This window comes from Pteropus medius, unplaced genomic scaffold (genome assembly GCF_902729225.1).
Source record: "Pteropus medius unplaced genomic scaffold, Ma_sr-lr_union100, whole genome shotgun sequence".
In the NCBI taxonomy this organism is placed as follows: domain Eukaryota; kingdom Metazoa; phylum Chordata; class Mammalia; order Chiroptera; family Pteropodidae; genus Pteropus; species Pteropus medius.
Genome location: NW_024344378.1, coordinates 10228012 through 10254593, shown reverse-complemented (window position 1 = coordinate 10254593; position 26582 = coordinate 10228012). Strand labels below are relative to the sequence as shown.

At 43.5% G+C, this 26582-nt stretch overlaps 1 protein-coding gene across 10 annotated transcripts in view; it reads right to left on the bottom strand.

The window, feature by feature from the left end:
- The window catches only part of ABLIM1 (actin binding LIM protein 1), a 254075-nt gene that overhangs the window by 124114 nt on the left and 103379 nt on the right, over positions 1 to 26582 (bottom strand). For all 10 annotated transcript variants that reach the window (XM_039871135.1, XM_039871143.1, XM_039871139.1 and 7 more), the window contains one exon: positions 7861 to 7995. In XM_039871135.1, the coding sequence (XP_039727069.1) occupies positions 7861 to 7995 (135 nt within the window). The remainder of the gene's footprint in view (positions 1 to 7860; positions 7996 to 26582) is intronic.

Genomic DNA, 26582 nt, shown 5'->3' with positions numbered 1-26582 from the left:
AAACTCCTCCTGTGGCGAGCTCACATTGTTCATGCAGCTCTTTCTATTTTTGCTTTATTGCACCAATCGCAGTTGTAAATCATACCTGTATGATTTTGTGAACATCTGATTAGAATCCTTTCTTAGTCCAGTCAGGCTGCTATAACAAAATACCATAGATTGGGGGTAGTTTATAAACAACAGAAATTTATTTCACATAGTTCTGGAGACTGGGGAATCCAAGATCAAGGTGCTGGCAGACTCAGTGTCTGATAAGGACTCGCTTCTTAGTTCATACATGGCCATCTTCTTGCTGGGTTCTCACATGGCCAAAGTAAGGGAGCTCTTTTGGGCCTCTTTTATAAGAGCACTAACCCCAACATGAGGGCTCCACCCTCATGACCTAATCACCTCTCAAAGGTCCCACTTACCAATACCACCACACTGGGGCCTGGGTTTCGACATGTGAATTTGGAGGGAGCGCACAAAAATTCAGTCTATGGTTCATCTCTATGAATGCAGAGAGTATGTCTTACTCGTATATATAAGCTGATCACATATAACTTATTTTTGAATACTTTGATACTCAAAAATATTTGTTGAATAAACAATTGTTACTGTTTACACTCAGAATTTATACTATATACTACGGATTAGCCAGTTTTGTCACTAACAGTCACTTGATTTCAGTTTTCAGCTTTGAACTTGGGGGTGTGGATAAATTGTATAATAGAGAGTTCTATACCCTTGTTTCTTTTGTCCCATTTAAAATTCATAGGACACATCTGGATACCACGACTTTGTCCATCTCCATATGACCAGTCGGGTATGTTTACATTTTATATCTACTCTTTAGCTAAGCATTTCATACCTAAGTTCTACAATCAATGAAGTTGTTCTACAAACAAGCGCAATTCTTGAGAATTTCATAGGCCACAAGGTCCATGACCAGAGAATCCTTATGCAGGTGGCTCTGAGCAGGCTACTGAAATACTCTTTCTTTTGTTCTTTTCATGAACCTGTACTTTTCCTCTGTCACCTGCCATCAGTTTAAGACCCATAGCCAACAAAGCAGTGGTCCTCAAATTTGGTGGGCCTAATACTTAGAGACCTGGTTGGAAATGCCAGACCTGAACCACCGAGATGCAGATCAGTGGGACTGGGGTGACACCAGGGATCTGAATCATTAACCAGCACCCAGATTATGCTGGGGTAGGTGCTTCTCAGACTGCACTTTATAAACTCTGCCCTAAGGGGTTTTATCACCCTCCTCCAGGTAGCTTTCAAACCACATACACAGTATCTCCTGATACATCATACCTACAGAGGTTCCCCATACTTCTTATATATGTAAAATGAATAAAGAGAAATTCAAAGTTTCAGAAGCTTCCAGACATAGCAGAAAGGCTGTCACTGGTTCTTGGGTACATGATAAATATTCTTTCCTGGAGAGAGAGTGGGACTTACCCAGTGGCCCTACACAGGCTTCCCAAGCAGATGATTGGGTATTAGGGGGAACCTATAGGGAAAGGCTGAGGAAAAGTTCATTTGTATCACAGACGTATACTTGAAGGTACCTCACAAATGAACTTCCATCACAGAGAAAGGTGACTCAAGCCCTTCTGTATGACTTTAATGTGGACAGAAAGCTTTTAAGGTGTTTATCACATGTCTCTTGGTTGATTTTCTTAAAAAAATCCTACTTTTGTCCTCTGGCTCTCACTCAGATGATAATACCTCTCTAGACACTATCAAAATCCCTTCTCGGATTAAATTACAGAAACAAATGACCAAGGCACAGTCGGTTCTTACAGGATACTTTTCAAATCACAACCAAGACCTCACTAATTCAATCGAATTAGCGGCAAATCTCACGACAAAGAAAAAGGTTTGACTACATTTATGTAAGTGCAGTTTTTCTACTTTTCAGTACATGTCATGGTTTTGACATGGTACAGTCAAGTCCTAAGATCACACTGAAAATAGCTTTGTCACTTCAGATGCAAATCCGAACACACCATCAGGATCCGTGTTTCCCAAACTTTCCCAAATTCACTCATATACCACTTCACTATTTTTCTTCTGCCATAGTTTTGACCTACTTATTCTATTTTCTTAATTTTTTTTTTAATTAGCTCAGTTTTATGAAGTGCAATTATTTTTCAAGGCAAATATACTTCAGGGTCACTTCCCCTATATATAAAGGATCTGCAGACACAAATACTAAATACTAAATAGTGTAATTAAATTTGAGCTTTGATATCACTGCCTGATCAAGGCCCTAGGCCTGAAAGCTGCTCTCTCTTTGTTATAAAGACCTTCCGCTTCATGAAATTAAAAGATTTTTTTTAAAGGATTGAAAAGAGAAAGTCTTTTTTTCACTCTGTAAAAAATGCTATGTCCAGGAACCACAAAAGTCAATTTCTTCCTTCCCACGCATAGAAAGATGTTGATTGAAATCAAGTCTTAGTGACCTGGATTTAATAGTTTGGAAATTATGATCTATAACTAGTCTGTCACTCAGTGATAAACATTTCATTCATTCATTCAACAAATATTATTGATTGCCTACTGTGAGCTACCCCTTTTTCTAAGGCCTGCTGATACAAACTACCTGCCCTGTTGGTGCCTACACTCTAGTGAAGGGAGATAGGCAACAAATAAGCAACCACAGATAATTTAAATCGTATATACATATTTACATGTACGCACACAGAGATATACACATACACATCTGTACCTATCAGATGGTGTCGAGGATGACCTCACTGGTAAGTGACATCTGAGAAGACCTGAAGGAAGTGAGGGAGGGTATCAGGCACATGAAAAGCTTGTTAGACAAAAGGAACAGTGAGTGCAAAGATCCTGAGGCTGTTCGGTGCTTGCTTTGTTTAAGAATGATCAAGCAGGCCAGTGGGGCTCAGTAGAATGAGCCAGGGAGTAATCGGCGGAGTAATCGTGGAGAGAGGCTCTGAAGTCAAATTAAGGTCTTTCGATTTCACTCTGAAGAACTAGGAAATTTTTCGGAAAGGTGACAGAAACTGACTTTTTAAAAATTTATTTTATTTTATTTATTTATTTATTTTTTTAGGATCACTTTGGCTGTTGCATTAAGAATAAACTGCAGGGGGAGGCAAAGGCAGATGCAGGGAGACCTGACAAAATTATTAATCCAGGTAAGACAAGATGGTGGCTTGGAGGAGTGTGACATCTTTGGGACAGTGATAAATGGGCAGATTTTGCGCACACTATGAAGATGGGGATAACAGGATTTGCTGGTGGATTACTTGTGGCATGTGAGAGAAAAAGAGGAGTTGAGAATGACTCCAAGGTGTTTAGTCTGAGCAACTGGGAAATTAAGACTGGAAAAGAAGGAGTGGGGACGGTACTAGTAATGAGGAGTTTAGTGTGAAATGCCCACTGACGGTGCTAAGAAGGCTTTTGAAGAAAGAAATATGGACTGCAGGGGAGAGAGAGGTATAGAGTTGGTAACTGTCAGGGTATAGATGGTCCTTAAACTATAAGACTGGGTAAAATCACTAGAAAGTAGACACAGAGGTGAGGTCTGAGCATGGGGCACTCCAGGTGATAAAAAGAACCAGCAATATGACTGGTTAAATGCTTGCTTTAAAAATGCTTGAGAAAATTTTCAGCTTTCTCCCACCTCGATGGTGTAAACACTCCCGTAACCTTTGTTGTAACACATTATTTTTTTAGAAAATTTTGTTGAGTTGGGTGAATTTCAACATTCTCCTTCTCAAGAAACAAGCTTTCATGGATATGAAGTGAGAGCTGTCAAGAGCTGTAAAGAACCTGAGAATTTCCTTGCAGACTAACAAGTTAACCGGCCCCAGTTTTACGGATGCCGACAGGAGACATGAAACTCCCGGGTCAGGAGCAAAAGAGTCTGTTACTCCCAGAACAGCAGGTAACATCAGCTTCATATTTGTGACTGTTTCCCCATTTCTCCCAAACCCCCGAGAGGCAAGAGAAGTAGGCTTGGCTGGATGCTGCAATTGCAGTGGATTTGTGTCATAGCTCAGGACCCCGAGCTTAGAAACCCCAATCTTTTATGACGAGCTGCCAGCAAACCTGCCCCAGGGGTAGATATTATCTTTACGATACAAGACTGCGAACGAATCAACCCTCTAGTTTAGTGGGAAACACTATCTCTATCTTCTAAGGCTGTTTGCTGTACAAACATCATTGAAAAGATAATTTGGAACAAAAAAGCTATCGGTGCCTCTGCTCACAAGACACCCATGGATAACTATCTCCCAACAAAAGTAAAAATTATTAAGAAGTATATTTTGGAGACTTTATGAGCCCTTATTCTGTTCCAGTTTAGAATTCAAAACCTTAACATTTGAAAAACCTACATTGTACTTATTTGACTAGATAACACTTTAACAGGCTACAAAATTTAAAAGAAAATATTCAGGATTATCTTTTAGTCAACAAAAGATGGTATGAAAGTGGTTTCTCATTTGCTTTAAGAAGAGAACACATTTGTATCACATTTGTTTTTCTTTCATCTCGGTTAATTCCGCCTTTTACTCAACTTCCAAATGACTAAGATTCTCTAATTAGTTATTAAAAGTCTGAGCTCAGCTCTTATGGGATATAAGAAACTATTTCCATTTTACTAGAGTTTTTTCAATTTTCTACTTGAGTCCCCAAATAAACCACATCTAGTCTGCCTATGCAAACCCAGATGACAAAGCTAAGGGTCTAAACCGGCATAAAAATCTAAGCAGCAACTACATCTTAACCGAGAGCTGCTTACCCTCGGTTAAGATAGCCTTCAGCACAGTTCTCTTATCTGTTATATCTGTTGGGCAGACATGTAGCTCTGTAATCAATGATGGATACCTTTACTTACATTCTTTCTTTTCAGAAGATCATGTTACTGTCTAGGAACCATTTGAGGACATGCAGCATAGTACGCACTTGACAGATCTTGTTGACTAAATATAATCTTGTTGACATGACATAATATTCATTCATGTTCCAAAGAAATATATGGTTATCGTATATTCATTCATTTCCCTTATTCGGCACCTACCATGTCAGTTGTTCTAGGCACCAGGTATACAGTAGAAACAAAACAGACAGCTTCTGCCCTCAAGAAGCTTACTGTCTAGTAGGGGATAAACATAAATGAATAAAGTATGTTGAATAATGGCAAGTGTTAATGAAAAAAAGATAAAGCAGGGAGAGGTGTCATAGAGGGAGAAGTTGAAATCTTACACAGGACAGTCCATGAAAGGCTCACTGAAAATAGAAAAATGTGCTCAAAACAGCTGCCTTGTGTTAGTGACACTTTGGGAAAAAGAAGAAGAGGATTTGTGTCGAGCGTGGAAGGAAGCAATGCAAAAGACAGCACTCAGAAAGGGAGACCAAGAATTTGGTGCTGGCAAGAATTTGGAGTAAGAGGGAACCAACCACAAGAATGCAAACCTCGAGGAATCTCTAGAACGGTGCTGTTCCTTGCTGTAGCTACTGACTACATGTGACTATTAAGCACTTGACATGCAACTAGTCCAAATTGAGATGTGCCATTAAGTTGGTATGAAAAAATTTTTAAAAAGTCAAAAATCTCAAAAGTTTTTATATTAATTAGATGTTGAAATAATAATATTGTGTATATAGAGAGATAAATAAAATATATTATGAAAGTGGACTGCACCTGTCCCTTTTTACCTTTTGAATATAGCTATTAGAAGATTTAGACTTACATATGTGGCTCATATCATATTTCTATTGGACAACACTACTCTAGAATCTTGGAGAAAAGGCATGAACTTGCTAGAATTTTGGGCATGAGGAACTTAAACTACTTTCTCTGGATATTAAAGAAAAGGGTCATCCCAGAAAGCTGGAGATATAGACAATAGACATTAGCAGATTAAGTATGACAAAATACAAATTTACAAGAATGACATTTATTGTAGTAAAGTTTTACTAAATTAAAAATAATTCCTAGCAAGTGCTCTCAAAAAACAATGCAATTTATACAAAAATTCAACTTTTCAGATATACATTGATAACATGAAACATAGTATATAGTACAACCTTCCAACATAAAATAACTTACATTCAGTCCTTAAATCTAAACTAGAAAATAAAAGCAAACATGGAAGCTTCCACCCCACAGATAAATTAACGCGTCTTCTGTACTCTGCTGTTCTGAAGACTGACTACCTGCTCCTGAAACTAACACTTCGTACTTTCAACTAGAAATGCAAAATGCAGGGCTGCAATCATTTATAGATTGTATGTATTTCATGCCAAATTTCCCCCTTGAGCCATGTCTCAGGAAATTTATGAGCGAAAAATGAAACGAAATGTAATGCCTGACTCTAAGTTACATCTACGAACTGGATGTAACCAGGAAATATTTTTTCTGGGCTGTGCTACCTAAAAAGCTCTAATTAAGTACCTCTGGGATCTATGTTATATACATAGGTGGTTATGTGTGTATGGAATCTGCAAACCTCAAACCTGGGGAGATTTAAATATCACAAAATCTAGTCTCTTTATGTTACATTCAAGAACTCGGGAGCTGCAGACAAGTAACTTGGCTGAGATCACAGAGCTGCTTAGTGGCACGGACAGGACCCAAGCCACGCAGAGTCGCAGCAGAGTCAGTTCCCTGGGTGGGATCCTGACGTTTCCTGATAATCGACTTAGATTGTCTGAAAACGGGGGATTTCTTGTATTTACTTGTAGGGGGCTTTCAGAAGGCTTAAAAAATCTTTCTCTATAAAATGCACATTACGGCCTTCTGTAATCTCTATCATGCTCAGCAGGAATTAAGCTCAGGCCCTCCCTTTATCCATCTTCTCACCTGAACTATAGGCTAGTGCTCTTTCTCCTAAAAAGTTTATGCTCAGTGAAAGAAACATCCGCGGACACCAGAAAAGCCCCACCTCTCCTTTTTTATATATTTGAGTGTCTCTAGGCAGCCTGGAGTCTACTTGACAGCCCACGTGGCCACGGATGACTTAAGATGGCAACGCTAAGCCTTCGTACCCTAAAAGGCTTAAAATGAAACAGTTTCCAGGGGTGAGGGTGGGTACCACATGCAGAGTCCCGAGAAAGCTATACGACAGGCCCATAGCCTTGTACCTCTCCCATCTCTCTCCCTCAACCTCCCTCAACCCCAGCCTGAGCTACCCAGAGTTGTCCTCAGCTCAAGTAACCTATTTCTCAAGTAAACACACAGAAACTTACTCTCTCCTTTTCTCCCCCGACTTAGCCAGGCCCTGGCTCCAGAATAACAGGTCAGCATATTTCATACTAAAAGGCCGACAATTATAAACCCCAAAAGGGACGCTTGTTAATGGAAATCAAGCTCAAACTGGTAGCTTCTTGGATGGGAGGTATTTTTCTGGTTGGAGGTCTTCCAAGTGTTCTGGTTTAATTCTTACTTCTATACACACACACACACACACACGCACGCACGCACGCACGCCCCACAGGAGCCGGTGACTAAGTACTCGATCTTACAAGTCTTCCAGCCCTCCTATAAATAATGGCTGTTGGGACTAGGTTACCTGTGGTAGGAGTCCTTCGCTTCATAGAAAAATAAATGTTAAGTACAAAGCAAAATGGGACTTTCACTGCCCTTCCATAATCGGTCCCACCCCAGGGTCAGGGACATGGGGAGCACCCAACGGCCTGTGTCCCACTGAGGGACTCAGTTACCCCCTTGAGCCTAATCCAATCCCAAACTAGGGAAGATAAGCGATGCCTGGGCTTTTGAGCACATTCACTTATCATCCGGTGACCTGTTCGGAGTTAGGGGGTGAGGTGGACCCCAGGCAAGCACTGTCTGTGACGTGCCACCAAGCCCGGAAGCTGAACGCGCCACCATACCTTTGCAAGTGAAACATTTGATGTGGAAGTGTTTGGTCTGGACCCGAAGCACTTCGCCCTTGCATGGCTCTCCACATTTATGGCAGTGAATGACGGGCTTCTCGGCTGGGTGGTGAGGCTCCTGAGGATGGGCCACTGAAAGAAAAGCAGCGAAAGGCCTATGTGAGCAGAAAGCGTTCCCACGGAAGGTCTTCCTTCACGGGCATGCACAAATATCCCCAGGATTTTGGTACTGAATGAGCCGCATAATGATTCCATAAGCGTGAGCTGAGCCCCGCCCCCAATGCCACAGTCATGGGATCCGCAGATAAGTGAGAAAGTTGTGGTTTGAACAGTCCAGTAGGGAAAACGCTGGGCTTGTTCTTGGGGGGAGCCAGCTGTTCTCATTCTTCCTCCCAGACTTCTCTAGGGTGACATAACTGGGTCATTAAGTATATGATCTTGTTTGGCTCACTATTTTGTAATAAGTATTTGTAATACATCTTTATCTTGATTTAGAAAGCAACTTGTGGCGAGCAGTTCCCTGCACTGCACATTCCTTGAGGATGGGGACCATTTCTTACCGTTCATTTTTTTCTCCTCATTTGTACTTCTTCCTTCCCTCTGCTCCTCAGAACAGAGCACGCCGCTCATGCACCCAAAGATTTAGTAAACGTTTATTTACCTATTAGTATGCACTGGCTAGTCTCTCATCTACTCTGCCAGGGTGTCACTCCTGATCTCACCTGGCAACTCGTTTAACCTGCTGAAGGCCCATAATGAGCTCCTTGTTATGTGCACAGTTCCTGATACACACACTGCAGGCAGGAATTTTTTAAAAAATTAAATAGTAACCACATGGCTTTCTCGGAATCCCAGTTTCCTCCCCTGTAAAACAAAGGGGGTCGGACAAGAGAATTCCGAAGGTCTTTTCAGGCTCTAAAATCATGTGATGGGGCTTACAGGGACTTTCTGTTTCCAGTGTGGAAATAGGATTTACAGCACCCCGCCCCCTTTACAAAGGGCTGGGACAGACGCGAGAGGCCCCTGTGGCCTTAAACTAACCAAAGGTCTTCATGCAACTTGCAGTTCCTCCAGTCAGAGAAGGCGGAGGCACTTTTTGCTATTAAGTTCTTTTTCTGATTTAGGTCATCAAAGGAGGAACCGTGTGATATATAAAAAACGTATTACGTAAGTAGAAATAGCTACGTGAGCACGATATGGGATAAGAACAGCAAACCTAAAATTAATCAACCAACACAAAGGACAAAGATGATTTTTTTTTCCCCTCAAACAGTAAAACCGGGTTGGGCGGGGTTGCTGTGGGCAGATCTTGCTGAAACGTAATTTAGACAGGCACGTACAGAAGGAGCTCCCGCTCACTACCCGCATAATGGTGCATTGTTTCTCTCGGACCACTACAGTGTTCTCATTTCACCTAGAAAGAGTCTGAGCAAGACAGTCCAAATAATCCATTACCAGCTAAATTTGGAGAAACAAGGTTCTTCTTGTGAGATTGAGACTAGAAGCAGGTGTAGTTTCAGGTTAAACACCTGATCGAGTTCTCTGAGCTGGAACCCCAGTGAGGGTCCGGCAAAGGTACCAGCCTTGTGATACACCTGCATTTCCTTATCTACCTGCTGGGATCTCTCTTGGAAACCTGTGATAAAACAAAGCCAGTATTATCTAAAGGAATTAAGGAGGGGCATCCTTTCCAGATCTCTAAACAACCACTGACTTTGTAACAAAGGCCAAACATCTATTCGCCTGGGCATTAAAAAATAGTTTCTCAACAATATAAGCTTCAAGTGCTAGTGTTTTTGTTTGTTTGTTTGTTTGTTTAAATAAAGTTAATTTCTGCTTTCTATAAGAACAGAGGAAAGTAATATTTACTGAGCATCTATTAAGTGCCGGGTACAGGGCTAGGTGCTTAGACATAAGTCATTTTGTTCCATATTCTCTTTCTTTCTCTCTCTGTCAGGTGGGTAATATTGTTCCCATTTGACAGATGAAAATATAGAGCCCCAGAGTAGATGAACAACCTGTCCGAGTAACAAATGGAAGCGCCAAGATCTACACTCGGGACTTTGTAGCTTCCAAGCTCATGCTCCTCCTAGGCTATCTGCTTAAAGCAGAAAATTGTTAAAAGTCAGGTGATGATTGTTATAAGTCAGCCAATTATTTATTTAGCCAAGCTCAAGTATAGTTCTAAAAGCAGCAGCTAGGACTCGGCTTACAAAGGAGACACTCACAAGCATATGTGATCGTGTCACCAGCTGGGCATGGTGCCCACATGGTAACCTCAAGGTGGCTCTGCCTATCTCCCCAATCTGACCCCCCCACCCCCACCAGCGCCTGCCACGTATTAAAATGCAGATTCCACATCCCCACTGAACTGAGTCGGGGATGTGTCGTTTCAGTGAGTCCCTCAGGCGATTCTTAAGCATATTACAATTTAAGAATTATTTCCCTTTAGAATTAACAATATGGGTAAGCAAGGGAGAGACAAGAGTCGGGGCGAAAGGAATGATCCAGAAGACCGTCCTCTTCAGAAACCGAGGTGAACACAGTGGATCTCTTGACTATAAGGGAGAATGCATTTTGGGGTAAGAAGCTGCACTGCAGTTTCTCTTGACACTTGAATTTTTTATAGCTAAGCAAACAAGCCATGCTGAGTAATGATGAGTGAAGGAAAATATCACTTCACTTCTTGGCTCTTCCCTTTGTCTGAACAAAGGTGCCAGTGCAACGGCCGGCACCAGCCGCAAAGGTCAGGATTGGGATCAGCATCTGCGTTTTGCAAGCATTTCCCTTTGGAAATATGTATTACACTGCAAAGTCCTCCGTGCCCAGAGATGGCCTTCATTTCACCCTGAGATGAGCAGAGGCTCTGTCATGTTTACGTGGCTTTCCATCATCCATCAGCCTAGGCAGACACACAACAGAACAGCTCACTTGTGAAGGAAAGGGCCGTTCTAATTAGAAAATGACAGAATCCAAAGACTGAAAGAGACTCAGTGTTTATTTCATCCCAACTCAAATCAGCATAGACAAAAGAATCTCTCTCCCTTTTAAAGATTAATAAAGAGGTTCGTTTAACATGACAGCTTTTGGCACTTTGGTTAATACCAAATGTATGTTCCTTGGCTCAATTCTACATTTTTTGAAATATGCAGAGTCAGTTGCAATATAGTAATGACATTAATTCCTCATTCCTCTTATCTGCCAGCTGGCTCTGTTGCTAACTTTTACTTGACCATTCCATCTTTCAGAGCCTGGGTGGTCCCTATGCATTCTACTGATAGGGAAACTGAGGCCCAAAGAGCTTACATTCCTGGCCCAAAGTTACCAGCAAGTTCTTGGCAGACATACACTTAGTACTCAGGCTCCCCAACTCCTTGTACTGTAGCAAATGGTCCGTGATTTTCCCTGGGACTCTGGGCAGGCATGGTTACAATCTTCCACGGCTCATCAATTTGTTGCTAAAATAATAGTACAATGAAAATCAAAAGCATGATTGCACACATCCTGAATAACGAGGAAATACATATGAAAGACTCTTCAGCCAAGAGTCTATTTGCCTGAAAAGGTAAAGGGATTCCTGCACTGCAAAGTATCCAGTTTGGAAGGATTCTGGCTACAGAATAAATACACAGATAAAACAACCTGTTGCAAGGCTGAGAAGCTGCGTGCTGTCTCACAGTCAAGTGAAGCATGTCACATCCCTGAAACTCAGTGCCAGACAGAATCTAAAAGTCCCATATTGGATGCACTACTTTTGAAATGCCTGTTGGATATCTCGGGTGATGAGACTGGAGAATTGAGACCATTAACGAAATCCCAGTAACCTTCAGTGCCCCCAAGCAGAAGCCATTACAGGCTGTAAGAGGAAGGCCACGAAGATTAGGCAGGGCCCTTCCTTCTAATCCAGAACCAGCCTCATCTTGCCTCAGCTACCTTTCTCAGGGACAGACCATGGAACTAGACCACCAGAAACCTAACATCTGAGAAAGCATATTTGAAATATAAATCTCCTCAGCAGGTGACTCTCACAAACCTATGACAGAATACTCAGTGTGAATTAGAACTTGCTCCAGAATATCTGAAATATTCAGGATGTCCCAGACAAATTCTCCCTCTCAGGTGTCCTGCTCTCTCAACCCTCCATCCGCCTCTGAAACTACAGCATGCTGTGCTGATGGCTTTCAAAGCTCTTACGTCTCACCCGCACAAGAGCTCTATGAGGTAGGAAGAACAGGGACTGTCGACCTCATTTTACAAATGGGCAAACAGACTCAGAGGAACAAAGTGACTCACCCAAGGTGACGGCCAAGAAATAAAGAGTTGGCAGCAAACTAATGCAGCGCTCCTTAGACCCAAATAATCCCCTAATCTCTGACGCCCGGAACCTTGTAGTCATCCTTGATGCCACCCTCTTTTTCGTCTCCCACTAAATGCCGTCCACTCTCACATCCCTTAGTCACCCCTTCTCTCACCAGTGAGTCCAGCCTTCAACCCCTTTTTCTCAGATTGCTGAGGATTTCCTACTCCCTGGCTCCTTCTTCTACAATGCAACCTGCGAAGGGGAGTCCACTCCCTACTCCTTAACTGAGGGCTGCGCTTGGTGACTTCTTTCCAAAGAAGACAGCGTGGGAAGGAAGGGAAAGAAACTTTACAGTGGACAAATCTGCCAGACTTTCCCTTAGCCAGGCGATCGAGGTCAGCTTCAACGGTGATAATCACGTGGACGGTATGGACCTTTGATATGTCATGAAAGCAGCATTTTGCCTCTGTGATCTTCCTTCCAGGAAACCCCATAATCTTAGCCCAATCATAAGAAAATTCTCAAGTTAAAGGACATCCGACAAAAACCTGACCAGTACCCTTCAAAATTATCAAGGACATCGAAAACAAAAGGGGAAAAGCCTCTTTTCACGGCCGAGACGACTAAGATGGCATGGCGACTAAATGTAACGTGGTATGGTAAATGGGATCCCAGAACAGAAGAAGGAAATAAAATAAAACTACAGAAATATAAAGTATGAACTTAAGTTAGTCACGTATGAATATTGGTTCATTAATTGTAAAAAAGTATCATGTTAACGCGAGCTGTTACTACTACGGGAAACTGAGTGTTGGGTGCATGGAAACTCTGCGGTATCTTCTCAGATATTTTCTACAAATCTAAAACTATTCTAAAAAATAAAGTTTATTAAAATAAAAACAAAAACAGAAAAAGTCCTGTAGCTCTCTCTCTCGGTGCCAATCCATCAAGTCTAAAGTTCTCTGCCTACCTTCAGACATCTTCCGTAACACAGCCCACACTAGCCATTTAGATATCTAGGGAGGAACCACATTCGTGGAGTGCTTATCACTGTGCTGAGTGGCTTTGAACTCAGACAGTACAACCCTAAAGAATGCACACTAAAACAGTCTGTGTCAACCCCCGCTTTGGCTGGGCCCCTGACCGCTTCCTGGTCCGTGACCTTCATGTCCCCGGTGCTGTGACTGCTGCCGTGTGCCTCGCCTGGAATGGTTTCTCTTCTCCTCACCCGTCCAGATCAAACCAGACCCACAGGGCCCAGCCCAGGTCCTGGCTCTTTTCCGAAGCTTTCGCTTACATGGATCCAATATTTCATTCTCCCCCAAGTCCTTTCGCACCGAATACCTGTACTGTCACTGGGCACCTCGTTTTCTCTTGTTCTGTGTTTATTTCGCTTTTGTTCCGTGATGCATCAATCCTGGCCCTACAAAATCGTAAACTCAATGGTCAATTCCTCCGTATTTCTGGGATACTTCTGATTTCACGTAACAAATGACCCGAGTTGTCATTTCCGTACTCCTTAGTTCAATACCCCTAGTGGGGCATCTCCCACGTGAAGCTTCAGAATCCTGAATGGATGACATCTCTGTACATAACTCCGTTTAGAACACCCTTATATATTATTGTGATAGGTACCATTTATTGAACACTTATTATGTTCCGGGCACTGTGACAACTAATTTATACCCACGATCACAGATAATCCTCACACATGCCCTTATGGAGGTGCTGCCTTATTACTCAGTACTGGAGTCCTTGGAGGACTCTAAGACTGAGTTGAATACCTTGTTCAAGGTCACACAGTTAAGAAGCAGTCTGCCTCCAGAGCCTACGCTCTGAAGCACTGTGTAAGGGGATTTCCACAAGAAAGTCTTACCCAGCATAGAAGGAAGTCGCGCTAACGCAGTGTACCGAGTTCTGATTACACAGCTCAGAAGCAGGGAACACTCAGCTGCATCATACTCCCAAAAGTAACACCTGCTAGTAAATAGGCAGATGGGAAATAACACTTCGAATATCAAAAGAAATTATTCCAGGATGCAGCAATTTACGGGAAAAGAGCACTGACAGGGTAAGGGTGAGGCACCAGGAGGAGGGCGCTCAAGGATGCACCACTCTGAGCAGATGCCGAGGCTGGAAAACTCTCTGGTTGGGATTGGTCTGGATTTGCAGCCACAAGATGATATTCTGCTGGTAGGGCTGGCTTCGGCTTAAAGACTGGACTCGTCTTCTCCTGCGAGTCTGTGTTTCAGAGAGAACGCTTCACCGCCGAGGGGTTTTCCTGTGCCTCCACCTCACTAGTCCCCATGTAACGGCAAACACATCCCAGAGACGTGTTCTCCCGGTTCATACTGCTTCTCGCCACCTCCTACTACCTTTCTTTATGCTAAAGTACCACTGGTTCAGGGCCTAGGAAACAAGACACTCGAGAGTGTGAATAAATGCACAGAATGCTTAATTCGCAGTTTACCTAAAAGTCCATTTCCTGCTGTGGCAAGTGGTAGTTACTTGAAGCCACACACTGTTACCCTGTCATTAGTTGTCTAAAAATGCTCCCTTTCTTTAATTGGCTTCCACGACCTAATTTTCTTATACCATGTTAGTTTGGTAATCGGAATTATTACTTGGCACAAAGCACAGGGCTGCCTTGGTGCAAACAGTCCCAGCAGGCAGGCAGTGGCTTCCCCTGCCGCTAGTGGTTTTCCACTTGTACGATGTCCCGGTGTTCGGTTTGCCTTTTCTGAGGCAATGCAATAGGTTTTGCTATCCCTCTAAACATAAAAGACACTGTCAGCAGTTGGTCAGCTGGGCTCCCGCTTATAGCAACAGCCCAGGCTCAGATCCAGTTAATCTGATTCTCTCAAGGCGAAGGGGTACTGGGATTATGATAATTCGGCCAGGAAATTTCCTCCTTGTAAATCACCTGACACATGTGCCCTGATGTGTTACAACTTGTCTCCTCTATGTGAAGGCTAATCTTAGAAAGGGCTTTAAAATCAGCCTGGTGCCTTCCCCTTCTCTTCCTGAGAGAGTGACTCGCTAGCCACACCTTTTGACTGAGATGACTCACTGAGACAACATCCTTCTTTGACCTCCCCTCGCCTTCCTCTGACAGGGCTTAGTAATTGGACCTTGACGTATGGTCATATGTATAAAGTCCCGCCTCCCCTCCCCAACTGTAATTAGAAAGGCTCTTAGATTAGGAGTTAAGATACTGGACTCCCGGCCCTGCCTCTCCTGCCTTGTGCCTCCACCTCCCGGGGACTGGAAAGAGGCTGAGAAGACATGTCGTACTGCACAGGTGGAAGTGGAGACAACGTGAGGTCCTCTCCTCGTGGATCCTCTCCAGCACCAGCCTGGCACACAGATGCTCATGTCAGCTGAGCGTCGGCAAAGACTGTCACTAACCTGTATGAACAGGAATTTCTGAAGTAGAACAAAAATCCTTTCTGAAATTTGATGGAGCTTTGTAAGGTCACCCAGGGATCTCAAATTGTCCCTGCACCAGCAATTCTATTTAGAAATGGATCGAGTCAAACAATTGGGCAGTGGCTTCCATCTGAACCCTGCTGGCAGAACACCCCATCTTTATGGACTGCTGGACAGTCCTCTCTGTCCTGATTCCAGGAGTGGGAGAGACTGTGGTCCCAGTGGGGCTGTTCATGGGATTGCAAGCTGAGAGAGAGGCCCGCAGTGTCTCAGCATGTGGGCCACGGGTCCGGAGACAGGGTTTAGCGTAGGCACGGGGCCACCATCGCCTTAGACTCCTGATTCCTCACTCACACAAGAAATTCTCCCCATTAAGGTAGATGTTTGTTTTTCACCAAGACTTCTCCACCCTGACAAATGTCTTCATTATCATTTCATCTCTGCTGCTCCCTTGGGAAAGAGCCCATAAAAAGATTTAGAAAAAATGGAATGATATCATCAGACCCAGTTCATGTCTCATGTGAGAGTTTTCAAACACGACTTGCCTAGAGATATGTCAACACCAGTGTGAGCACCAGATATTTGCCAGACAATCAGAAACAACAGAATATGCCTAAATGTGACTGATTCCTCACCAGCGAGGGTGTTAAGAGGGGTTTACGGGATAGTCGGAAAGAATGTAAGGAGTCTGTGTCTTCAAACAGTGTGGGCTTTTGACTCATTTGTTCAATTCCTTTGCCACACAGCAACTGGTGTGATCTTTTAAGGACATAATTCAAGCAGATCATGTCACGAATTAAGCCCTCCAAGTAGCTTTCAGTGCACTATCCAAGACGTCCTACCATGGCCACAGAGTCTCTCCAACTTTTTCTCATGCCGCCTCCACATGGCTCCCAAGCTCCAGTTCCCACTGCTTCAGAATTTCCACACATACCCCTTTCCTTTCCCAGAAGGTTGTCTCTCAGCCATTTGCAAGGCTGGCTCCTCCTCCATCCGGCCTCACCTGAAAGCAGCATATGGACCACTCCTCCTGGAGCACCCCCAAACCACCTCAGCAAAGGCAGTCTCCCTGCTTCCCTGCTACCTCCGCCTCTGTTTACCTTCCTTACACTTACCGCCATCCAAACATTCTACCCTGTCCACCACGAGGTACCTGCCATCGTATTCCCAGGGTCTAGCACAGTTCCTGGCACAAGGTCTGTGCTCTACAAGCATGTTTAATATGTTAACTCATTCAACACTTGTCTGTCTCTCTTGCATAGCAACAGCCTTCAGGTGAAACCGAAAGTTGGTTGAATGCTTTGGGTTCACCAACAGTATCTATCAAGTAGGTAATTTTGATGATGTCAATAAACTCAACTGATGCCAGGAAAGAGCTTACTGATGCACCTGTCTCAAATCGACTCTGGCTAAGCTTCTCTTTGAATGGGAACCACACAATGAAGTATACTTTCCAGTTGAACCGACCTACGGGGAGGAGTTGAGGTGGCATCAGAGCCTTGGAAAAGCTACTTGCAGTGTCCCTAGAGCATGGTAGGGACTGCAGCAGAGTGAGTGGACAGCTTCCTCCAGCAAGAATCCTGAGCGTACCCGACTTCCGCCCTCAAAGACTTTAAAACGACTGTTTTCACAAGGTCCACACATTCCCGCAGTAAATCATTATTAGATATCTCGTTTCATTCCACAGTGTAAAGATGAACTAATCATCAGCTTACTTGCCCAGCGGATGTGGGGATCAAGAACTCAGAAGGTAGAACTCCTGAGTGAGGTTCTATCACAGGACAGTAGGAATTGCTGGCCACAGGAAGCCACCCATGTGGTCCTAAAGCAGTGTGGCATGACAAAGCTTGACAAAGTCTTGCTATGCTTGAGGTAAACTGTGAAGAGATTGCCCAGCAGAAATGGGTAGACCCTCTCTGGTTCAACTCACCTGTCCCTGCCCTATTTACTTGCCTGGGTCCTGAAACTAATTTGATTACTAAACTCCATATCGATGAATATAATGCCCCTGATTTTATTCGGCCAAGAGGAATAACAATAGTAGTAGCCAGGGCAAACAATTACTGAGCTCCCGCCATGTGCCAGGCAGTTTAAAATGCTCCACATGTATTAATCGATTCAGTTCTCACGACAGCCCTATGAAGTTAATACTATTAACCTCTTTATTTCCTGATGAGGAAACTGAGGTCCAGGGAGGTTAAGTGACTTGCCCGAGGTCACACAATGAGTAGACAGTGGAGTCGGGATGCAAACCCACGCAGGATGGCTGCGGAGCGCCCACTGATAAACACGACTTGTTTTTCACGCAAACCTATAAAATCCTAAGGGCTCGGGGGATAATTTTACAAAGCCACCAAAGCAAGTGGAATAAAAATTTTACCACAAGAGACAAATGAGAAAGAGATGGATATATATGGGGAAGGGCTTTACAAGCTCAGGCTCTGAACTCGTCTCTACAGAAAATCCTAGCCGAAGGCGGTTCGACACCGCCTCTCCATCCAGTCGCAAACTTAATTCTTCTCACCACCTGTGTCTCAGTCTTACTTTCTCTGTAAGGGATCTTGGGCCATTCCCTTTAGCTCTGGGCTGTGCACCCATCCTGCTATTTAAATAAACTCGACAGATTAACTGACCTTCAATTAACAGTTATTGAGCACCTTCTGCAGGGCAGCAGCCACGTTTGAGCCTTTTACACCTATTATCTCATTTAAATTAATTCTGACAATAAAGATATGAAGAAGGTAGTATGGTTTTTCTTCCATGTTTTTATTTTTGTCAAAGTTTAAGATGCTCAATAGGCTTATATGAATAAAAAGCAAATATGTTTATAATGCATGATGGCAACTGCCTAACCCACTCTTCCCCCCTCCCCCATAGGCAGATATGTTCTACTTTTGGTGTTTTTTTTTCAATCTTCATCGCTGCATTTCTTAACGCCGTGCTTACACCAATTTGGCCATTACCTATTGACACCCCACTCTTACTAATATGGCTACACTGTAATTTTCAGCTAACTGTGGTCAGTGTTCACACTTTGAGAATGTAATTATTGTTCTACTAGATTCTGCATCCTGTGAACAGATTACTTTTCTTGGAAAACTTTTTTCCCCCCTAGATATAATCATTTCCTTTTCTCCTACTTGCCTAGTTTCTGAGGAATAATCTACCTTCTTTTAAAATTGTAGATCTACCAATAATTCTTTCCAATGCTCAAACTTATCAGATAACTTATCAAACCTCCCCGCCTAGAGAGAAAAGTGGGTGTTCTCAGCACCATTTTCACTGAAGAAAAACAAAACAAAACTGAATCTCACACAGGGTAAGAGCTTGGCTCTATGTCCTCTGGAAGGTGGCAGAGAGACATGATTCATCTGACACCAATCCCAGCATTCACTCACGGGCAGCACACCATCTGCGGGGAAAGAAGTTATGGGCTGCACAGCTTCAGAGAGCACTGCTCCCCTACACAAAGATGAGAATGATGCCCTGGAGGCAGGCAACTCTAGGAGACCTCTCAACTCATCTCCAAACACTGCCCCTAGTCATCTTGCACTGGTCCCCCAAGGCAAACAGAATTGTATCGGCTACTCTCCGTCCTTGCGAGCTGCTACTCTCTGTTTGGCCTTGCTGCTTGACTCATGCTTAGTAGCTGGCTTCTTTGCTTAATTATGCAAAACCACCAAAGTAGTGCTGCCCACTGCGGTCCTGCGGTTTGCATGGTTGGCAGGGCCTTTCCCTAAGGGTCTCTCCATCATAGCAGCTCCTTCCAAAAGTGAGAAGCCACACTCGGGCTCTTGTTTCAAAAGTCCAAGCTCTTTTTGAATCCTGTCGCACGTTGCAGGGGTGCTTCTGACTCAAGAGAGAGGCGATGGCAGACATGCCCTGAACCCAAAGAACGGCTATGCCCTTCCTGTTGCGTTGGAGGCTTGCTACGACAACTCACCTCTGACATTCCCGAGGGAGGGGTGACCCCTCTCCAAAGCCCCTACTTGATCATATTTCTGGAAATGCTGTCAAAAATGAATGCTGCAAGCACATGATGCCCAACAGATGGAGGTTAAGAGCTGATGAGAGCTGAGAAAGTGCATGACAGTCTGTCCGGGCTGGAAATTTGTTCTTCTCCCTTTGGCTGCAGTGCAAAAGCAAAGGGAGCATGGCGTCCGAAAGTAACGATGCCGAATCACAGGGAAGAGTCCTAAATGCAAAAGGAGCTCCAGAAGCATCACACTTAGAACTCAGGAGGCCTGAATGTGTTTCCCTTGGGACTTTCTGCGGCACTTCAAGCAGCATTTTACTATGAATTTAGCAGCTGAGTCAGTTCTTAATGGTATCCAGCACCCAAAAAAGATCACACCAGATTCCGTCCAACTTCCGTTTAGGATAAAGTGATCAATAAAAGATTCTGAAATTATTTTGTCAAAACTTTCCAGTTGCAAGTGAAGAAATCCAACTTAACAAAATGTGCCCATGAAGCACTATTATAAGAACATCCAGGAGGCAAACATGATCGCCCAGCAAAACACCTCATTCTGCTCTCACCTAATAAACTTTACTGTAGATGTTAAACCAATACTTTTCAAACTTCAAGTCTTGACCCACTAAAACATGAAATCGGATTAATCGTGACCAATGTATTTTAAAAATAGAAGAGAAAATAGCAGAGAATAAAGGTAAACATTGTTTCCTGTGACTTCTTTTAGCCATTTATATGTATATGTGCACCAGTCATGAGTCTGGATGTGTGAAATGGTATTTTCTTTTTTTTACTGTGGGTTGGTTTGGTGAGCACTGTATTAAGCCCCAGACCACAATCTGGAGGCCCTTTGGCTAAGTAAGTCCTGCCCGCAGACATGCTTTGTTGGCCTCCATGAAGATTTTTTGAAGAGAAAGTTGAATCATTTGCCAACATTTAAACAACTGGAGATTTACATAACAATCCCTATTTCTAGTAGCTCTTAAAAATCGGAAGGTGTGGCCAGTTGGCCCACATCCTTCATGGGACCTAGGATGGAGTGACGCAGTGGCTTCTCCCTTTGGAGAGGGCCGTGGTGCTCAGTTTGTACCAGTCTCCGCTCATTTAGGCCACCTGCCTGGTTCCTGGAGGCATCTGCACACACAACCACCAGTTCTAATCATCTTTAGCTCATCCTGACCCTCAGAACTCACTGTTCACCTTTCCTGTGACCACTGCTGCACTGCGTGACCGACAGTAGCTCCCACCACACCCAACTGGCTGCATTTCCTCAGACAGAGGTTGTTCTTCACTGCTTCTGTTTTGCCTGTTTGACCACTTTTCTCTCCTTTCCTCCTTATCCACTTGCTGCACTCCTATTCATCCCTCAAAGCCTGGCCTGCCATGACTGGCAGCAGAATTAATCACTCCCTGCACCGTGGTCCCACATTACTTTAATGGCTCTCTATTGAATACATTTTACATTGTACCATAATTACTTATTTGTGTGTCTATGCTCCTTGCTAGAATGTGAGTGCTTTCAGGTCAAGAATTGTATTTTGTTTCTATGTCTATATTGTTTCTCTCTTACTAGGTTCTGAATAAATATTTAAATAAGGACAACCTTCCCCCCCGCCCATACACATCATTCATTCACTTATTAGTTCATTCGACATTCGCCAAGCACTTGCTATGGAGCAGACACTGTGTTAAGGATACAAGTTGAATCAAACACCATCCCTCACCGCATAAGAACCTCTCAAGGCCAATCTTAATGCTCCCTTTTCTATAAAGCCATTTTTTCCCCTTTGGAACACTAACCCTTCCTTCCTTTGAACCCCCACAGGGGTTCCATTGCCTTGTGTCACCTCTATTTGCATTCTCAATCAGCGCCCCTCCCGACACTGGCTGATTCGTTAACCTTTTGAAGGCAGAAACTTTTCAGTGTATCGGGTCATCTCCGAGATGTCTTGCAGAGAGGAGACTCCAGTAGATGTGACGTGGTCAAGGAGCCCACTGCTGTGGCTCGCTGTTCAGGCGGGACCTTTACATGAGGCACAACTAGCCGTGATTTCCAGTTGAGCAGAAACAGCGTAACTGGACTCCAGCCCAGCAGATATCGCTCCCACGTTGGCCCTAGCGCTGTGTTCCTCAGTGGCTGTCCAAACAGGGGTCCCTCATGTGGCACACAGACGGCAGTCCAGTAGGCGCTCATCTAGCTCATGTGACACTCATGGGGCTCTCCAAGGACCTGGAAACTCACAGTCCCTGCCATATTTCTGAGCGGTACTCAGGCTTCTCTCCCATTTCCCATCAGTCCCTCTAGTGTGGAATAACCTTGCTATCTTTTTCTACCATTCTCTGTTTTCTTTTCTTAAACTTCTCACTCTACACAGCTTCAAATAATAAACAATGATAGAACAACAACAGAAAGAACATGAACAGTTAGAACAGAGACTGGACATAGTCGTACTGGATAAAACACTCTAGGTTTTAATAGTATATTTTAACAACTCAGACTAAAGAGGGAGTTGTGATCTTTGTAAGCCACGATACCTAATGAAACTGTCTTTTATCAAAGGATTCCAAAGAGCTCTGTGAATCTCATTAAAAATGCTCACCTAACCCTTCGAGAATTAGAAACGATGCCTAGAGAATGGCACCCCTGTGTCTTGACTCCGAATTAGTGCTTCTTTCCGCAAGGTAAGCTGAGCTCCAACTCACCCCTAGGAAAGGAGCCTTGTAACTCCATCCCACACCCATCCTGCCCACTCTCTGTACACCCAGTGTCTTATAGTGACGGCAAAGTCTTGGCCGCTGGGATCTCACAGGTCTGTTTTATTATGAACTATAGTTTCATTCTATATTTCAGGAGAGTCAGAGGGAGATTGGTGTTCTTTATCTTCTCTTTGTCATCTGTGCATTGTAAGCAAGATAGCAAAAGAGAATGGAGAGGCTACTTATATAATAGTTATTACTTATCTGCCTGGAGGGCTGATCATTTAAAACACAGAAACCATGGATTACCTTGACAGTGACAAAGTGTGGTCCCTGGACCAGAAGTATGGACATCCCCTGGGATTGCTAGGAAAGCAAAACCTCAGGCTCCTCTCCAGATCGACTAAATCAGAAACTCTGGGAGCAAGGCTCAGAAATGCATATTTCACCGAGTCCCCCAAGTAGTTCTGACACCTGCTAATGTTTGAGAATCACTGCCCCAGATATTAATTTCTCCATTAGCATTGAGAAAGCTAGCATCTTCACAGTTAAGTCAAGTATTCAAACAAGTCAGCCTGTTTGATTGCAGTGGTACACAGAAACTTACCCCTGGTGTCCCCCAGGACTTGTAGGACCATAATAGCATTAATCATGTCAGTGTGAACACAAATACAATGTTACAGAGAAAAGAGGTCATGCATACAAATATCCGCCCTCCTCACTGTTAACGAAATTTGCCCTTGAATACACAGCCAGTTTGGGATAAACATGCCTCTCGGTATGAGTCACCGTCAGACCAGCACACAATGAAATGGGAAGCTGGGCTGGTTTCTAGTGTGGTGAGCCCAGATCAGGCTCAACCACAATGAGAAGAAATCCTGCACCACTCACTAATCACTGAACCTTCTGAAAAGTCCTCTGGCTCTCTAATGCTGGCTCAGGGAAGCATTTTGATTCTGGCCAATGATATCAGGACCCTCTTTCTTTCCCCTAGGGTCTGTGGAAATGGTGACACAGAGGGTCCCCCTCCGCAAATTAATCAGATGCCAAGATCTTCTTGGTGAGGTGAGCTTCCCTTAGGATTTTTTTTCCTGCAAGAATTTTGAAAAGTCAATTTGTTATTCTTTAAAAGACCATTTCTATGATGAGGTACAGGTTGTTTCATCCTTCCTGGTCACCTGACCAGGTAACTGGAGAAGTAAAAGGCCGGGCCACCTCCCAAAGACTGGGAGTAGCTGACAATAGGGCCGACTCAACTTCTAGCTTAGATACCCACCGTCTCCATGTTCTTGAGTTCATTCTTCATCAAAAATTGCTCTCAAGAGCTCTGGCTAAACTTAGGTCAATGCTTTCCTTCTCTTAGATTAATTTACATTTAGCCTTACCTCTAATTGTCGAAATGAAGTCTTTTTTTTTTTTCCTTCTAGATACACATTTTTTAGACATCAGTGAGTAAGTGGCAGAGGGCAAGGAAACTGTTATAATTTTTTTTTAAATATGAAGTTCTTTCCCTTAGCCGTGGGACGCTCCTCACCCAGACAGCCCTTTTGCTGTGAAGATGAGCTGGACAGAGTCCTAATTTGATGTGAGTAGCACGCTCACTTACAAAATAATAACAGCAATCTACGCTTGGGTGTTTTTCTCTCAAGTAAAATATGATGACAAAAACAGGGGCTCCCTTCTCTCCAGAGGGGTGTGCAAAGCTCGCACTGAGTTGTGTGCATAAGGCACTGATCAAGACAATTTATTCTGAAACTTTTCAATTTATTCTGCATCACGGTGTCTCCTTTAATCGATAACTTCCCTTTAGTCCTTACTTAGGAAATGTCTTTCTCATTGGTGTCCCCTTGAAAAGCTCGGGACTTTTCGAGTCAAGGAAAAAAATGAAGAACCTAGAATATTCTAAGGAGCAGGTAGGGGTGGGGCGTTAAGCATTAATCTGGAAAGTAGGGCTGGAAAACTGAATCCAGGAGTGGCTATGATACACTGACGAGGGGGCGACTCGAGCCTATGAGGAATTATTACACCACACAGAAAGGCCTACTGTTCTCAGACTTCCTGAGGATAAACGAAAATGGGTTTTGGTTACACTTGGTTGTGCGCACGAGTGGGTAGTGTCTGTGTGACTGTGTGTTTTGGGATGGGGGGTAAATACCATTAGAGGCAGCTACCTTCTATACCCCTAAAAGCTGCTTTACAAGACTGTATATGAGGCCAACAAATACTTGAGGAGAGAGAGAGCTCTTTATTCAGTTCCACAGGTGAATGAGTTGTTTAATTTCTCTGGTGTTTACTTAGGTGTATGGAGTAATTCTAGAATGTAAAGAAGAGATGGGCTTTTGACAAGCATTATAAAGAAACAGAACTTGAGTTAGATCCTTGACAAATACAGAAAAGGAGAAGGAAAATACCTTCCCTGATTATTCAAATAGAAACAAATGGGGCAGAAGGGAGAGTGGATGTACAATTAGTAGAGGTTTTGGAGGCAGAGAAGCCTGGGTAGAAAATCAGCTCTTCTACTTTCTAGCTAAGGAATCTCTGGAGAGTTTCTCAACTCTTGTGAGCCTTTTCTTCTTCATCTCTTAAAGGAGAGGAACACAACTGACCATGATGGGTTCGAAGATTAGACATAAGGTACGTAAAGCTCTCAACACAAAGCCTGCCACTTAGTACGTGTTCAATAACCGGCAGATGTAATACCATTAAAAATAAACAAGACTGGCTTAGATAGGTGTGGGGAGGAAGTAATTTAAGAACTTGGAGAGAATCCTCAATGATTAGCAGGAAGCCGTGAACTTTATCTTGTCACTCATTTAGGTTTTTGAGCTGGAAATATGGTGACATCAGTGTCCTAAAGGATTACTCTGGTGCCAATCTGTAAGACACATTTGAGACACAGTACACCATTATTCTCAGAAGCCACCAAGAAACAAGATTACCGTGTATGTGTGTGTGTGTGTGTGTGTGTGCATGTGTGTGTGCGTGTGTGTCCCATGCACCTCAATGTCAGGTGGAACAGGAACATCTCCCCTTTAAGGGCGAACTGGAGTAAGTTTCAGTGGATCCTATTCTACCCGAAAAACAAGTTGGGCTATCCAAGAATGGCAGAAAGCTTCCAGGAAACAAAACAAACAAACAATGATGTCCCGAGTATAAAACTCTATTTACCTTGATGCATCTCCCTTGCTGCAGAATTCTTACTCCCTCACATGGCTTCCGAACCATAAGCATTCTTATTAAATTAGATGAGTGTTTACAAAACTAAATCTCTAGTATTGTTTATTCTTCTATTCTCTAACAAAGAGAAATAATAAATCCCTTTGTGCATATTGTTAAAACTTGCACTCGTGCACACTTAAACTAGACAACTATAGCTTTTAAATGAGTCTAGTGGGCCTCTGGAGTTTAGGTTGATGAGCGTATTCAGGAAGACAGATATTGACTGATTAACCCACAAAAATCTCTCCTGCTTCTTTGTTATAGGATACAGCAAGGATAAGATGCCCTTGAACACATCAGAGAAATAATTATTTCATCAAAATTCCTGGATCAATAAGTGTCTGCAACTGGAAATGAGTGAGAGCCTGGTTAGGACACCAAAAGATAACAAGGGTCAAAGTATGTCAGCAAATGCCAAGGGTCAAAGTATGTCACAAATGCCATTCCACACTAGCAGAGGTGTGATCCGCCAGCAAGTTTTTTCTCCAGTCAGTATCAACCCCAAAGCAGACAGAAACATGGCAACTTTATTCAGGAGAGAAGATGATGGCACAAAGCAGTGTGAGTGAAACCAGCTCTAAGTGGTGAGCACAACAGGGAATCTATGTCCCCCCTCCAGAAGACTTCTCATATTCTCAGGATGGAAGCTGCCATGATCTGAGCCTGCTCAAGGCTGATTTGTGTCAGCTCCAGGGGAAGGAGCAAGCCCTCTCTGGGAGCAAGAAGAAATGAAGAGGACTGGAAATGTCTCAGAATCGAGAAGACATGGTTCCAGGCCCAGCTCTGAGAACAGGTGAACCTGTTTCAGCTATTCGAGAATCTGCGGTGAGATAGATGCTAAGGTATGTGCTGTGTCACCTGATTAGGTAATTGTGCTGGAAATTAAAGATGGAAACGGTGTTGCTTCTGAGAGGTTCATTGTCTAGTGATGGAGCCAGTGGATGTCAGCACTTGTGGTAAGTGCAGTGACTGATCCACGTGCTTCTTCGATGGAACACAGAAGACGAGCACTTGGTTCAATTACTCGCTGTGTGTCCTTGAGTGATTTACTTACCCTTTCTAAACCCCAGTTTTCTTACCTCTAGGATGAATGCCTATACT